At 40.0% G+C, this 16,306-nt stretch overlaps 2 protein-coding genes across 4 annotated transcripts in view; one reads left to right on the top strand and one right to left on the bottom strand.

Annotated features, from left to right (window-relative positions):
- ATP13A5 (ATPase 13A5) overlaps window positions 1-16,306 on the top strand; it is a 112,842-nt gene that overhangs the window by 62,456 nt on the left and 34,080 nt on the right. For 2 of the 3 annotated variants that reach the window (XM_020882626.2, XM_020882623.2), the window contains exons 15-22: window positions 2,611-2,700; window positions 3,352-3,508; window positions 5,558-5,675; window positions 9,350-9,474; window positions 10,280-10,440; window positions 12,277-12,402; window positions 13,513-13,592; window positions 15,958-16,000. In XM_020882626.2, the coding sequence (XP_020738285.2) occupies window positions 2,611-2,700; window positions 3,352-3,508; window positions 5,558-5,675; window positions 9,350-9,474; window positions 10,280-10,440; window positions 12,277-12,402; window positions 13,513-13,592; window positions 15,958-16,000 (900 nt within the window). The remainder of the gene's footprint in view (window positions 1-2,610; window positions 2,701-3,351; window positions 3,509-5,557; window positions 5,676-9,349; window positions 9,475-10,279; window positions 10,441-12,276; window positions 12,403-13,512; window positions 13,593-15,957; window positions 16,001-16,306) is intronic. The other variant, XM_020882624.2, reaches the window with a different exon arrangement.
- PLAAT1 (phospholipase A and acyltransferase 1) overlaps window positions 13,685-16,306 on the bottom strand; it is a 64,021-nt gene continuing 61,399 nt past the window's right edge. The window contains exon 6 of the transcript XR_011487242.1: window positions 13,685-13,967. The gene's annotated coding sequence lies outside the window, so the exon portion shown is untranslated. The remainder of the gene's footprint in view (window positions 13,968-16,306) is intronic.

Here is a 16,306-nt window from a genome sequence, read left to right on the forward strand (position 1 = left end):
CATTGCATTGTAAAGTGTCCAAAGAATGGAGGGTATTCATTCATTCATTAGTTAGTTAATTAACTACATTGTTCTTCCCTTCAAAAAAAAAAAAATTTTTTTTTTTTCCCTGAAACTACTTAACTGAAATGCAGAACAGCATTTAAACAGAGCTGTAAAGGAGAGAAAACAAACAATTGCAGGGACCTGTAGAACTCTCGACAGAGTGTGTGCTCAGTCTTGCCTTCCTACTCTTTGTGACCACATGGACTATGGCCCACCAGGATCCTCTGTCCATGGAACTTTCCATCAAGAATACTGGAGTGGGCTGACATCTCCTAGTCCAGGGTATCTTCCTGACCCAGGGATCCAACCCATGTCTCCTGCATCTTCTGCATTGGCAGGCAGATTCTTTACCACTCGCCACCTGGGGAGCCTGAAGGACAGGTCACAAAGAGGCTAATTAAAGATTTATTGTAGGGAAATTGTGGATTTATAGAGGCCAAAGTAATACAAGGGGAAACCTGGTAAACAGGGAAATTTCTGATATCAGTAAGTAAAATTAGAGCATTTGCTGTGGAGAAGTGCTTGACACTGCCAATTGAAAAAAAAAAAGCACAGCCTCAGAGTTGAGTTATGTTTTATTTGACAGACAAAACTGAGGACTTAAGCCCAAAACACAGCATCTCAGATAATTCGAAGAGCTCCGAAGAGAGAAGATGGGTAGGTAGCTAGGATACATGTATAGGAGTTTCTGCAACAAAGACAAGGTAGTTGCAATAAAAACAAAAAAAAATTACTGTTAATTAAAGAAAACCACATATCTCAAGTTAAGGAATTTAGTGCTTTTATTTGTATGGGAAGATGCAAGAGTCTGGGCCCACTGAAATCTTTTCTTTGATATGCATCTCAGCTGTCTGGGGCTAGTGTCCTGTGTTTTCACATCCTGAGTCTCCTCAGGGTGCGCTGTTGGAGGTGGCTGTGAGGCTCCTCTGCCCATAGGATTTTCCTCCTCCAGGGTATCTTCCCGACTCAGGGATTGAACCCATGCCTCCTGCATCTCCTGCATTACAGGAAGATTCTTTACCACTGAGCCATCAGGCATCTTGAGTCTCCTCCTAAAGCTGCACTTTAGGAAGTGGCTGCCGTGGCAGGCAGTTTCCATCCTGAGTTCCTCAGGGTTCACCACCCAGAAGGCTGTCAGGTGATGGCTTGATGGCTGCAACATTCTTTGTTTGCTGATATGGAAGGCAGTATTTTTTATTTGCAATATAAAGGCAAGACAGAAATCACTTTCCTGGATCTTAATAGAGAGGAATCAGTGTAATTATTATAAGCAAGCAGCACCAATGTCCTTACCAGCATCACTGGTGCTGATGAAGTGAGGAGTTTCACATGGTCATTATTACTCTATATGACTTTGATCCTGGTTCTAACACTGCTCCCCCTTCTCCAAAAGAGGAGGCTTCCTCTCTATGTACACACACATATGAGTTGGGGTCTTATGTGGGGACATAAATCTTTAGAATTAGCTCTGTAAGAACTGTTTTTAAGACCAGTTGTATCCACTCCAAACAGAGCATAACACTGCAAGATTGTTCACTGAGTTTAAAGCTGAATAAGCCTCTAGTTAAATATCTTTTTGTTATTAAGAAACTTTCACTAAGCATAAGGGGGAGTAAAAATGTTCTTATAGACTCTAAGAATATTAGCAACCATAAGGAATGTCAGAATATTTTTCCAAAGAAATTGAGATTTGGAGAAACAAAGTGATGTCCCCAAGGTTGAACAAGTAAGTGGTAGAGCAGAGACCAGATGTTGTCTCTTATTTTCTGACTTCTACTACTTATTTTTATCTGACTGCCTTTTCCATATTTTAGCTAAATATTGGTTCTTCAGATGGTATAACTTATAGTGCTGTAACATCCCAAGAATACAAACTGTTTTAAAATATGCTTTCTAATTTGCTAGCAGCTAATTTGTAACTCTCTAGCTAACCGGTTAGGCTAGTAGCATAGAAGTAGCATAAGAAGTAGTTCAAGATTCAATTCTCTGTCATCTGGGAGCTAATATGCTCAGGTGTAATGGAGAATAGGTCTCCACCCTCGTCAATTTACAAGATATACCTTTTAGGAAGAGCCAGTGGGCTGCAGTTAATGCTTCCTCCATCAATTATTGCTGGCTTCCTAGGTGGCTCAGAGGTAAGACTCTGCCTGGCAAAGCAGGAGATGCAGGAGACACGGGTCCAATCCCTGGATCAGGAAGATGCCCTGGGAAAGGAAATGGAAACCCACTCCAGTATTCTTGCCCGGGGAATCTCATGGACAGAGGAGCCTGGCAGGGTCACAGTCCATAGGGCTTCAAAGAGTCAGACACAACCGAGCACGCAAACACACACACAGTCACATTTAAAACGTAATCACAATAATTCTGCTCTTTGACATTTCACAATAAGATCCTTAATATGAATCGAAACAACAGAAATTTGATAATGGTGGTATTAAAATAATTGGTTAGAAGAGAAAAAAATGTAAAGGGGGCTTTGAAAAGATGAAAGTGCTATGCAAACGAGAGGTATTTCTTTCTTATTATTTTTCTCTAAGGAATCTTATGAATGTTTTCATTTGAAAGCAGATAATCGAAGATTGCAATGCAGACTACTGCAAACTTGGGATATCAGATTCAAATGTAATAATAAAGCCAGGACCAAAAGCCAGTCAGGTATAGTTTGCTTCTTTAAACTATATAAATCTTTCCCCTTAAAGCTGGTGAAATTCCCCTGCCTTTTATATATTTTTATATTCTTATTATTTTGTCTTATCCTAACTGTAGCTACAGTTGGTTTGCTCATTCCTTCATTCCTAAATTTGTTCATTAGCTTATTCAACAAACACTCGCAAAATACCTATGTATACTCAAGCCCTGTGCTAGGTGCTAAGAGATAAAGTGATTCCAAAACTAGACATGTTATGCTCTGTGCTGAAGGAATACATGGACTGATAGAAAAATCAATACCGGTGCAAATAAATGCAATACAGTGTGACAAGTGCTGGAATAAAGGCTGAAGAAAGAACAGCAGGAATCCTGAGGTGGTGAACAGTGCTGCTGACAGAGAAGTACCTCTGAAAAGCTGACCTATGAGCTTGGCCTGGAAGGTGATTAGGATTTCTCAGGCAGCCAAGGAAACAGGCTTTGTAGACCAGACAACTTGATGAGCGAACCACTTTAGATGCAGCTAGAAAAATATCAATGTTGTGACAACATATCACCTCACGTCCCTGGACTCACTGCAGAGTAAAGACTGTTTGTCGGTGTACATCTGCTAAATCTTCCCTAATAGCTTCTGAAGCTCCCCTCTCTTTGTGCACTTAGAGTCCCGTGGAAGCCATCATCATCCTGCGTCAGTTTCCATTTTCCTCCAGCTTGCAGAGGATGTCTGTGGTTGCTTGGCTGGTGGGGGAGGATCAGTTCCATGTCTACATGAAGGGAGCGCCGGAGATGCTGGCTCAGTTCTGCAGACCTGAAACAGGTACTAACTGGCACTCTTTCAGGAGGTGAAAAGACTTAAAAACTCAGACAGAGCAAACCAGCCTAAATCAATGAACATGGAGCTGGTTGTTTTCTCAGAAGGTGGAAAGTGGGCCCAGCAGCTCTGCTAAGGCAGAGGTGATCATTTCAAAGCAGAGAAACAGAGAGTAAATATCAAACTGTGGTCCTGCCAGAAATGCCCAACCACAATGCGGCATTAGAGAAGGAGATGTGCAACAAGCATCAGGACAAATCAGGAAACTACACTGGGGTCAGAGGACCAGGGATGGTCAGAATGAGTGTTCAGAAGGAACCAAAGAGACAGGTCTGAACACCAGACTCATTCTATAAACAGCGATGCTCTGTCATCCACCTCCTGGGAGCTGGAACCACTTATGGTGTCTCAGATTAGTGGGAGGAGAATATAAAAACAATAAATCTTTTAGGGAAAAAAAGTGATTAGAGTAAATTAGGTGATATTAGAGCAAGGTAATTGATCATTTTCACAGCAATTTCGTCTTTCTGGGCCAGATTTTAAGCTGATTTGTATTGTTTCTCCATCTTATAAACATGTACTCTCTAAGCTGCAGTCAAGATTTGTAAGAATATTGTTGCATTCAAATGAGTTCATTTGGATAAAATTGGCCTTTTTTTCTCCTGATTTTCATCTATATTCTCCTTACAATTGCTGATAGCCATCAGCTTGTGCCTAGAATTTTAAGAATTGGCAAATGATTGCTTTTACTTCTTTCTCTACTTGGAGTCTTTTTTTTTTCGGAATTCCCTCTATTTTTCTGATGTTGATCTTCCTCATAGCTCCCATTAACTTCATCCTTTACAGACTGTTGGTCTATCGTTGGCTATTATGTTTTTAGGTGTTATTTGCCACTGCTTCTTTGTCTGGTCAGTCTAATTCTTCTTATTGTCCTAATTTCTGATCCTTGACATATGATAATATCATATTCAGTGATTTTTTTTTCTTCTTGTGTTTAAGAAATAGAGCTAGCAGCTTCCTTGAAATAGAGCTTCACCTCCAGAATTATTGACATTTTAGAATTACAGAAAGTCTGTGCTGAGTGGGAGCATAGACATCTATAACCTCTTCATTTTATGTATGGGAAAATTGAGATGCAGAAGAGAGACTTAAAATGCCCAAGGTCAGGAAGCTAGCTGGCAGCACAGTGGAGATGAGAACCTAACCTATTACACTTCTTATTATACTATTCTTTTCCCTAATATCTTTATATAACCATGCATACATAAACCATACAAATTTTATAGACATATTAACCTTAGTTATGATTACCACATCAAAATACACAAAGGTTGGCACTGTGTCATCCATTACCTAAATTGGCAAATGTTTCTGCAAAGAGCCAAGTCATAAATATTTTAGGCCTTGCAGGCTACACCATCTTTGGCTCAACTGCTCAACTCTGCCATTGTAACCTGAAAGCAGCCATAGGTAACAAACAAATGGGCATGGCTGTGTTCCAATAAAACCTTAATTACAAAAACAAGCAGTGGGAGAGTTTGGCCTGCAGTACCTCATTTCATCTGGGAAGATGGTCCTGAGGCCTGTCTTTACTGAACTCAGATAATGTATGTGACACCCAGTTGATGACCAGTACATCTTTGGCATTTATTTCTGTTAGATTATAAGAATAACATGCTGATGAAGTTGTTTGTGGCCTTTAACTGAAGTTATAGTGTTCTATTTAAAAAAAATTTTTTTAATCTGAACCATTTTTAAAGTCTTTGTTGAATTTGTTACCATAATGCCTCTGTTTCATATTTCGATTTTTTGGCTGAGTGGCATATGGGATCTTAGCTCCCTGGCCAGGGATTGAACCCCCACCCCCTGCCCCAAACATTGAAAGGTGAAGTCTTAACCATTGGACCTCCAGGGAAATCCCTGTAGTGTTTCTATTAAAGCATTTTTATGGAGGGAAAGTTAAAACAAATTACAGTGACTGTATCCAGAATTTCATTTACAAGTTGAGCCACCTTTAGTGGGACCTGCATTTACCTCTCTCTTCTCTCTTGGCAGTGCCCAAGAATTTCCCAAAGGAGCTAAGAAATTATACAGTGCAAGGCTTCCGTGTCATTGCTCTTGCCCACAAAGTCTTGAAGATGGAGAAGTTTTCAGAAGTGGAAAGTTTAACCAGGTGGGGAGCTCAGAAATTGGCACTAGGGCAGGCTCTGTGTGCATGAAGAGAGTGAGCCCTGGAGATGAATGGATGGAAGCCAAATCACCAGGAAACCTCTTAGAGATGGAGAATCACTCATCTAACGCCTTGCTTTAGAGAGGGGCAACTCTCCTCATATTGGGGAGGACTTACTCAGGCCACAGGGCTGGCTGGTGATGAAACAAGGATGGCAGTTGAGATCTCCTGACTCTCAGATGTCACTGAGTTATCTCTGCCTGATGACCCATCATCCCACCCAAAACGACCAACCCCCCCTTCAACTTTGGAGCATCATGTGACTGACAGATTAGGGGTCCCCGAAAAAAGGGTTTCAGAAAATACAGTTGTCACTTTGAATGACCTCCAGAAATTTTTAGACTTGATTTCTTTCAGGAATTAGTAGTATACCCCCTCAGAGCTGGAGGAGTGAGTGCAAATTGAGTTCCTTATATCAAATAGAATTGAGTATTCTTCATTACATTCAAGGGATAAATTGTCCTCTGCAGAGGGTAATCTGTAAATCATTTTTTCTTTCAAAATTTTGCAGTTCTTAAAGGTTGTTTTTGAATTGTTTATGACAAAAGAGTAAAGAAATACCGTGGCAAATTGAATAAGAGATCATGTACGTTACTCATTTTTTATTTTGTTTTGCTGACAGAGAGGTCCTCACTTAATACAAATTTTTTTTAAATTATCTGCCCATCTGCATACATGTAGTGTGTTACTGTTTACAACCTAAGTCCATCTACTCTAATATAATCAATAATCACATCCCTTCCTTACACTGTGTCTATTTCCCCCAACTATAAAATGTGGGATTAGATGATCTCTAACGAGTATTTCATTCATGACATTTTAATCTTCTAAATAGAATCACAAAGCTCATTTTGAAATGTATGAATGGCACTCTCAGGTTTAGTATTCAAGATGTTAGCTATTCTTGAGCAAACACAAAGACTCATAACACAGGATTTTGTAATTTTTCAAGATACAAATTTTAATAATGAAAGTTAAGGTCATGTGTGAAGACACAATGTATTTTGCTTGAAGTGGAATATAGCCACTACCCAGCTGCTATATATATGGATACAACTGTGATACTCTCATTTAAAAACTACCAGTGAGATAGACATTATTATAAATATAACAAAAAAGAAAATGAGGATAAATGTGCTAGATTTCCAACCATCTCAGATATTCCCAAAGAATATCAGGAGCCTATTTATCATGCTTTCTAGAATATAGTTATTATTTTCAAACAGGGTAAAAGAATAGGATTTTGATTTTTTTAGAGCCAAATTATATTTAGGAGAGGTTTCCAAATAGGAAAATTAAAGATGTTTAAAAAGCTGGCATCATAATGGGGAAGTAGAAGAGTTTCTTAGGATGGCTTAGGGAAAAAAAGACAAAATAAAAACAGAAGAAAATTCCTTAACAAGACTCACCCTTTCCTGAGTTTAGCCTATTTCTATTGAGCCTGGCTGTTATTAGATGTCCCTCAAGGCACTGAGGATTCAGAAGTGAATAAAATCAAATCCTAGCCTTCTCAAGGTTTATATCCTACTTGGGGGAAACAAATAATAAAGTTAATCTATGACATATGGTCAGGCAGTGATAAATGCCCTGAAGGAAAAAATAAAGCAGGTTAAAAGGATTTTTAAAATGACAGGAGGGTGGTATTTTACATGGGGTGATCAGGGAGGTCCTACAAGGAGGTAACATTTGAACCGAGATCTGAGTAAAAGAAAAGGAGTAAGGCATACAGATATCCAGAGCAAAGCATTGCAGACAATAGGAACAGTGGATAATGCAAAGGCCTTGATGCAGGATTTTGCTAGAATGTTGTGGAATCCTGAGAAGCCCAAGTACCTGAAGCAGTGAACAAGGGAAGAGTCATAAAACAGAGATCCAAAATAGAATAAATTGATGAGAAGATTTTGGGATCTTTCTTTAAATTCTAGTTAATAAGAACATTAATCCAATTCTTGATAGAAAGTCATGAAGCTAAATGATGGGAATTATAATACTCTCTGAGATCACAAAGGCAGAATTCATATCTTATTATCTGAGTGTTCACCAATGTGCCTAATGTAAGATCTAAGTAGTGATTTAGTGACTGGACTTTTGAATGGAGAATGTAGCTACTCACTCTCTACTCCAGAGAGATGTTTCTTCAATGTGTTCTTATCCAAGGGTGAATTATTTCTCATTGAGAGATTCAACTCTACTCTTTCTCTTAAAGAAGTTTACTGACCATGTGATCATTTCCCTCCCAAGTCCTACTAACATAATAGAAAAGCAATAGTACCAAAGAAAACTAGAGAAGCAATAAGTGTAGATGAGAGAGTTCTACAAATTTCTATAAGATGTAAAGTAACTGCAAGAGTGGTAGCTGAATCAGCAGGCTAGAAGAAACTGTAGCCTATATCACGCCAGAGAGAGGGAGAGAGAGATTCCAAGAGGAAAGTTGGTTCACCCTGTAGAACCTGAGAGGATGAGTCTCTGATATGTCATGTACTATGGAAAGTGGGGGCTTCCCTGGTAGCTCAGCTGGTAAGGAATCCACCTGCAATGCAGGAGACCCTAGTTCAGTTTCTGGGTTGGGAAGATTCCCCTGGAGAAGAGTTAGGCTCCCCAATCCAGTATTCTTGGGCTCCCCTGGTGGCTCAGATGGTAAAGAATCCGCCTGCAATGCAGGAGACTTGGGTTCAATCCCTGGGTTGGGAAGATCCCCTGGAGAAGAGAGTGGCAATTCACTCCAGTATTCTTGCCTGGAGAATCCCTATGGACAGAGGAGCCTGGTGGGCTACAGCCCATGGGGTCACAAAGAGTTGTGACTTAGAGCGACTAAGCACAGCACAGCACGTGGAAGGTGGCCCTGAACACGGGGGATGCGCTGAAAGCAGGCACAGAGATTGGTTCCCTAGGTGTCCGTCTCCTCCGCCTGCAATCCTAACTCCACTCTGGACAGAAAGAGGAACAATAGAGGATCAAGAAAGAGCTCTTGGCCCCCGAATTTTCCTTCTAAAAACACCTGAGATTTATTTTCGAGGAGAAGTCTCACATAACTAATGGAACACAGACTCCAAGCTTCTGATTTCAAATTCTGAAAACTAAACTCTTGACTAATGTCATTCATGTATTTACTGGAGGCAACAGAGGGAGGCTGAAATAAATGATTCCATATTCAACTATTACTATAATATCTGGTATTCAGTATGTACTTAATAAATGTCTACTAAACTAAAATGCTTACAAATTAAAAAATATATGCTTACATGTCAGATTATATACTTACAAATTTTAAACTGCTTATGCTTACAAATTTAAAATATATATGACTAACAAAAATTTTTAAAAACCAACAGAAGAGTTGGAAGATAAATACATTGTTTTAAAAGAATAGAGTTGAAAAACATGGTAAGAACAGATAAAAGATGTAGAAGTGGTCACATCTGGGAAGGAGAATGGGGAAGGTGCTGTGAAGGCAGGGGCTATAGGTTTTCTTTATTATGAACTTTTGGATTCTTTCTGATTTGTTAAACCTGTACATGTATGACATTGATAAAACTTAGAAATTTTAAAAAGAAATAAATCCAACTGTTGAGACTATATGTATACGCTTTAATGTTGACTTTCTCCCAAACCCAAAGAGAACATGTGGAGTCAGAGTTAACATTTCTGGGACTTCTCATAATGGAGAATCGCTTGAAAAAGGAAACCAAACCAGTCTTGAAGGAACTGAGTGAGGCCCGCATCAGGACTGTGATGATCACTGGTATGCGTTTCTGGAAGCCTAACAAATTAAATCCATCCTAGGCATAAGCAAAAGACCATGTGAGCTGACTGAGTCCCTGTGGTTGAGGCTGGAGGAACGATGCTTTGCTGTCAAGATTGTTACCCTCTGCTCCGCTTACCTGGGAACTTGGGGAGCTCCCTTCAATGACTGTGAGCTTTAGAGGCAAGGACCATGTCTCATTCTCTTTGCCTAAGGCCCTCTCTTCCTACCCAGAGTTTGTTCAGGGCCAACAGACTCACAGCAGGTATTGAAAGATGAGAACGGGGTTCTCATGAAGAACCCCAGTGAGACCTCTGTGTAAAGGGGTGAGACTGTCCTTTAGGGTGGTGGGGTAGGCATGGTTTGTGATGATTAAATTCAACATGGCTGATCCTAAGTGCTTCTTTTTTTTTTTTTTAACTTAATTGGACTCCAGATCCCAAGAATAGGTTTATGTTATCAGACCAAGCCTATACCTTCACCAGTGAAAACTGTCAGTCTCCTGAGGATGAGTTGTAAAGCACTTAAACATTTGTTTACTCATTAGTGCATATTTTGGAAATATGTGATGTTCATGGACTTGATGCTAGGATGAAAGGGAGAGATAGACATAATGTTGACTGAGGACAGACAGTCAAACTAGGGACAGACAGGCTTGATAAAACATTATGAAAAAAATGCAGAAAGTGTTAAATGCCCCCAAAGAGCACCAACAACATAGTATGGTCACTCAGAGGAGGGAGCATTCAGTCCTGGATGCTGAGAGGTTTCTACACAAATCAGGTCCACTTTCTTTGTCATCTAGGTGACAACCTTCAAACAGCCATTACCGTTGCAAAGAATTCTGAAATGATTCCTCGAGGGAGCCAAGTGATCCTTGTTGAAGCCAATGAACCTGAAGAGTTCGCCCCTGCTTCTGTGACCTGGCAGCTGATGGAGAACCAGGAGAATGGGCCTGGAAAGAATGTGAGTGAATGTCAGAAAGCCCCTCCATGGACCGGGGCCAATGCAATACAGCCCTGACTCTGGGCAGCCCTCTCTGAGCATTAGATGTCATCACAGTAATAATCTCTCCCATCTGCCTGGAGTTTTACAGTTTGCAAAGCTCTTAGCATTTGCACTGACACTCCTCAGTCTTGGCTTCACATAGAAATTACCCAGAAGTGTTTTCAAGCTTCCAAGGCTAAAACTAGAGATTCAGTGAGAATTTCTGGGCTGGGAACTGAGTCCTTTGCCTATTGATTCCAGTGTACAGATGTGGCTGAGACTCACTGATTTACATCCATAGTTCCCCTCCGACCCTCAGTTACCCTACACAGTTGAGCAAAGTATTCATTTTACAAATGAGACAACTGAGGCCTAGAGAGGTAAGCTTGCCAAGACTCACACTCGTGAGCTACAGAGCCCGGAATCAAGTTCGGTGTGTTTGAACCCTGCTCCCCTAATTCATGGTCATTTGGATTGTACTGGACCTGTGACCTGACATGAAGAGATGTCGGGCTTCTCTCGGTAGCAAGTTTCCTGTGCACTTCCCCCAGGATGGCGCTTTCTTGTACAGAGAATGGGCTGCAGCCTGATGTTTCATTCCTAAATGGAGTGCCTCTGCCTTTGTGTGAATTCAAAGAGATGGTCCTCAGGGTGATAAATTACAAAAAGCTCCCTTCCTTCAGGCTGACCAGCCCTTTAGATTGTTCAGTTTCGAGTATTTCTTTGTGCAGCATACAAGCTACACAGCTGTTTGGAGTGGCCCTGCCCCTACCCTGTGAAGAGTTGTGTTAACTTGGCTCAAATCCATTGTGCGGGTTGTGAAAGATGACAGCTTCCTCTCTTCTTTCAGTGGATTTCTGGTGCTGATTTCCTTCTAAACTCACTTGCCTCAGCAACTACATATATTGCCTCAACTGCACTGTGTGACGAAACTCAGATCCTCACTAATTTTTTCAAAGTGCCTAACGTTATTCAGTAAAAATTAGTTTGCATGTACACATACAGATTTTTAAATAAGGATGGTGTATTTTTAAAAATGTATTTTAATGAGGTATAGTTGATTTACAGTGTTGTTAGTTTCTGCTATATAGCAAAGTGATTCAGTTATACATATATATTCTTTTTAAATATTTTTCCATTATAATTTATTACAGGATACAGATTTTCACTAATTTTTTATAAAGAGTCCAGACACCTGGCAGCCCAATGGTTAAGACTCTGTGCTCCCAATGCAGGGGACATGGGTTCAATCCCTGGTTGGGGAACTAAGAGTCCAACTGCCATGCATAGTGCATCCAAAATAATAATAATAAGGTGTAGGGACACAAGGTGGAAGGGGCTCTGGGCACCTTGAGGGAAGTGTTGGGCAGAGGTCAGGTTAGGCTCTGAAGAAGGGATCTACCTATTTTACAGGGAAGAAATCCGGGCATGATTTCTGAATGAATGGTAAGAGATCTTAGGAAACAAAAGGTTGCATGAGGAGAAGGAAGAGTAGGGAAGAATGTTTCCTCTTCTTCCCTGGAGCCACTCATTGGAACCTTGGAATGATTTCCTCAGTAACCTGACATCACATATTGTCTCCCAGACTAGAATCCAGAGCCTCATGTTGCCAAAGTAATCTCTGTTCATTTAATTTGGGGGGAACATTTTGAGTGTCTTCTTTATATGAGTCTAAGTTCTGTGGGCAAATTCTACATTATATATTTGCTGGTCCTCACACTGTTGCATAACATGAATATACTTCCTTCCATAAAATGTAGGAAAACAGCAACATCCTTAAGAGCCAGGGTAGAAATAATGCCCTTTTAATATTAGGAAACCTACATCAACATTGGAAACAGTTCAGTGCCTGTTGAAGAAAAAGAGAGCTGTTACCATTTTGCAATGAGTGGGAAATCATACCAAGTGATACTGCAGCATTTCAACAGCTTGCTTCCAAAAGTAAGTACTGGAGAAATGACATGTTTCATTTTGCTCCTCAAATTAGTGAGATAAAAAAGGGTAAGAGAACAGTAAAGGTGATGATTAGCAAGGTTATGTCAGAATTAGGAAATAAACACCCTTACAGGGGGCACTGTTTCTTTAAGAGGTTTCCCTTCATCACTGCTCTTATATCACTCATCACACATCCACATGCCCAAGGCCTCCTATTCAGAGTCTGAGGCTAGTGCTGCCCCTCGCCCCACCCCCCGTGGCCAATCCAATCCTAGTTTCCCTCCTCCCTGCCTCCCCAGCAGAGGGGACCTACAGGTAGTTTCAAACATGCTGCCTGTTTTTGGAATTTGCTTTTCTCTGAAAGCCACTAACTCACGTCAGGCTGAGCTCTATTCCCATTCCTGTCTGGATTCTTAAATTACAGCAGGAGGAAACAAAGGCTTTATGGTTTATTTTCAAAATCATTTGTTATCTTGTCACTGTGTGTCTATTTTAAAATAGTGCCGTGCAGAATGATGCCACTGGTGGGAAGGAAACAAGCGGAGCGGCAGCAACCATCTGTTAGCACTGTCTTGAAAGTCCTGTTACCTTTCCAGTCAAGGACCATAGAGTCTAGACCCCCACGGTGTCTAGAAAGCTGTTAGTGCAGTTCCTCATTGAAGAGATGGGAAAGCTGAGACTCAGAGACACAGTCATTTGCCTAAGGTCTTCACAATCTGGGACAGAGCTGTAATAGAACCTTGATTGTCAACTTCCAATCTATTGCTCCTTCCTCTGCAATTGTGGAGATGGTGCTTATTGAAAAGAACCGTAGTTGCCTAAGCATTTTAGTCTTATATACTCCTCTGCTTTTCAGTTACTATTATTCACTAGAGCTTATCCCATCTTGGAAAAATGATCTGGAACAAAGTAATAGTCTTGTGATGGAGAACCAAAAGTGAAAGTTAAATATTAAACTGTTAAATCCCCTTTTGCCCTTTCCTGATATTTGGTCTGATGTTATACCACCCAATGCTATATTAAAATGGTGGCCAGGAGTCATTTTTCAAGACTCTTCTTTTATTTTAAAAGTGTTCTTTGTTCTAATCTTATTGCAATTGTTGTTTTTCTCTTTAGATTCTGGTGAATGGAACGATTTTTGCAAGAATGTCCCCTGGGCAGAAATCTAGCCTTGTTGAAGAATTTCAGAAATTAAAGTAGGTTTTAGTGCATGAAAGGAGGGTGTATTTGTTATCAATTGCTGTGTAACAAATTATCCCCAAAACATAGTGGCTTAGAATAGCACTATTTATTTTTTTCACGTTACTGTGGGTCAGGAATTCAGGTGTGCTTAGCTCAGTCTTCTAGCTCTGGGTCCCTCTCAAGGTCATTGGGTGTCGACCAGTCCTGCAGTCATCTCAGCACTTGGTGGGGAAGGATCTGCCACCAGCCTCAGCCCAGGTGTCGTTGGCAAGATTCAGTTCCTTGTGGGCAGTTGGGCTGAGTCTCAATTGTTCACTCATTATTGGGCACAAGCCATGCTTGTTTCACTGCCATGAGGTGATTTCATAGGGATGCTCACAGAGTATCAGCTTCAGTGAGAGTTAGCAAGCAAGAGAAGTCAGAGAGAGAGAGAGAGAGAAAGATGACTATTTTTTATATCTTCATCTTAGAAATGACATCCTATCCTGTCACTTTACTCCTTTCATTAGAAGCAAATCACTCGGTCGGTCCACACTCAAAGGAAGGCATTAGATAACCTCATGAATTCCAGAAGGTGGGCCATTTTAGAAGTTGTCTGCCCCAGAGAACATTCCTTCTGTGGCTGGTAGGGCTTATCATAAAGGAAGATCCCTCTGCTTGGATACAGAGACTAGAAATGACAGCATTCTGTACAGCTCAGAATGGGGGAAAAAACTGAGGAAGCATGTGAGTTATCACCTGGAATTATTTGAGGTTGGTCCATTAGAAGATACATAAATAATTTCAGATCTTCCAGGAAAGAGAAGAAATGATATTTTTACTGTTTTTAGGTATAGAGGCAAAAATAAAAAAAGGAAAAAGTTCTTTCTTACCTCCTTCAAAAATACAGCTGACCAAGTCACATCAGATTGAAATGGTTCTTCTTGAGACCAGACCTACCTATTACTTGCTAGGAAGGTTATAGCTTCTGGACTCAGATTTCTAGAAAGTTAAGTAAGGAATGAAGAGTAGTAAAACTTTAGATAATTGCTGATAAGTAGTAGGTAAACTCAAGAGACTGCTTTTGACAATTATTTTTTGTTGCCTAAGCATTCTTAGGAATGTTTCCAAAACTGCCTATTAACTCCCATAATGCCTTGAGGCTGGGTTAGTAACCAGTGTCTAAAATGACTATTTTACTTACATGGTCATTATATGATTTTGGCTGAAGAAAGTAATTTTGCCCTTCTCAAATACTTGAGAAATTGTTGCCAACTTAAATGCTTACTTTTGAAAAGCTGTATTCCCTTAAAGAAAAATAAATTCAGGATGATATATGCTATCTCAGAACAAGTTATCCTCTCAATTTCCAGATCTTGCTCTTCATTCAGAATTTATTCTTTGTTCAGACAACCCTAGAAGATGTAAGATTCCTCCTGTCATTTAAAGACTAAATATATACTTTATGCCTGCAGAAAGGAAGCCATTTTCAGCAAATGTGTAGTCTTGACACCTACATCAGCACAAACAAATGTTTACCATGTGATTTTCATATATACTTACCAAAGAGCAGATTGAACCTACAAACTTGTTTACATTTGGCCATATTTGACCTATAAAGATGGCCATTTTTGATGTCAACTAATAATAAGGAAATTCTCTGAGAATTTCATTTTCTCCTATATTGTATTATTTCATGTGTTTTTGGCAAGTTACCACTGAGCCTTTAATAATATTGTCATTAATCAATGCCTCCAATGTGTTATTTACTTATAATAGAACACAGAGTGTGTCTTGCATCAGAAACTCCTTTAGTAACAGCTTTAAAATTTACTCTTCTCTTTATGCAGTTGTGCCTGCACATCAAACTGGTATAGATGGGAAGCATGTTATCTTATTTTCACTCCAAGATGCATCTAGAATATGTATATACATCTCTAGTTGTTATCTGTTAAACTATTTCCCAAATGTTTCTTCTCCTAGTGTCTACATGCTAAACTTTCAGCAGCAGTGAGCAACCAAAACACAGATGGACTAGGTTATGATCTGTGCATTAGGGTGTGAGAAACACTGTGATTATGACAGTTCTCAGTTCAAACTTGGCCTTGGTGGATATAATCCAACAGGACTTCTTTTGAAGTGTGTGATCATCTTTGTGGATGTCCTTGGCAGTACTGCCATCATTTCCATGTGATTGATTGAAACAATATACCAGAGTTTTATTCCTCTGGGAATATTTCTCTCCAAGTTATTTTCCTTCAGCTTGATTCTACACATGCTCAGGAGAAACATACACACACACACACACACACACACACACACATCATGCATGTTAGTTGTGATGGAAATAACTCAAGTGAGGCATTAAGCTATTAATGTTTCTTATCCTTTCCCTCGCAGTTATTATGTAGGCATGTGTGGAGATGGAGCTAATGACTGTGGGGTGAGTAGAAATAACTTCTTCTAATGCAGGGGGTGCATTGATACCCCTCTGGAGGACCCCATGTCCCCTGGGGTCTGACTCTTCACTCTTCTGCCAACAACCACATCACTTAGTCATTTTGATGTTTATATTCACTTCTACCAGAGTATGAGTTGGATGTGGTGAAGAGTAAAGTGAGATGAATTACTTCAGCTGTTTTCTAGCAACTTTTAGAATAATAAAGACCAAGAAAGGCTACAGAGGCTCCCGTATTTCAGACCCAAAAGGGACTTTACAAGACTAGGTGGTTTAAATCTCTCCTGTTAT

This window comes from Odocoileus virginianus, chromosome 4, assembly GCF_023699985.2.
Source record: "Odocoileus virginianus isolate 20LAN1187 ecotype Illinois chromosome 4, Ovbor_1.2, whole genome shotgun sequence".
NCBI lineage: Eukaryota > Metazoa > Chordata > Mammalia > Artiodactyla > Cervidae > Odocoileus > Odocoileus virginianus.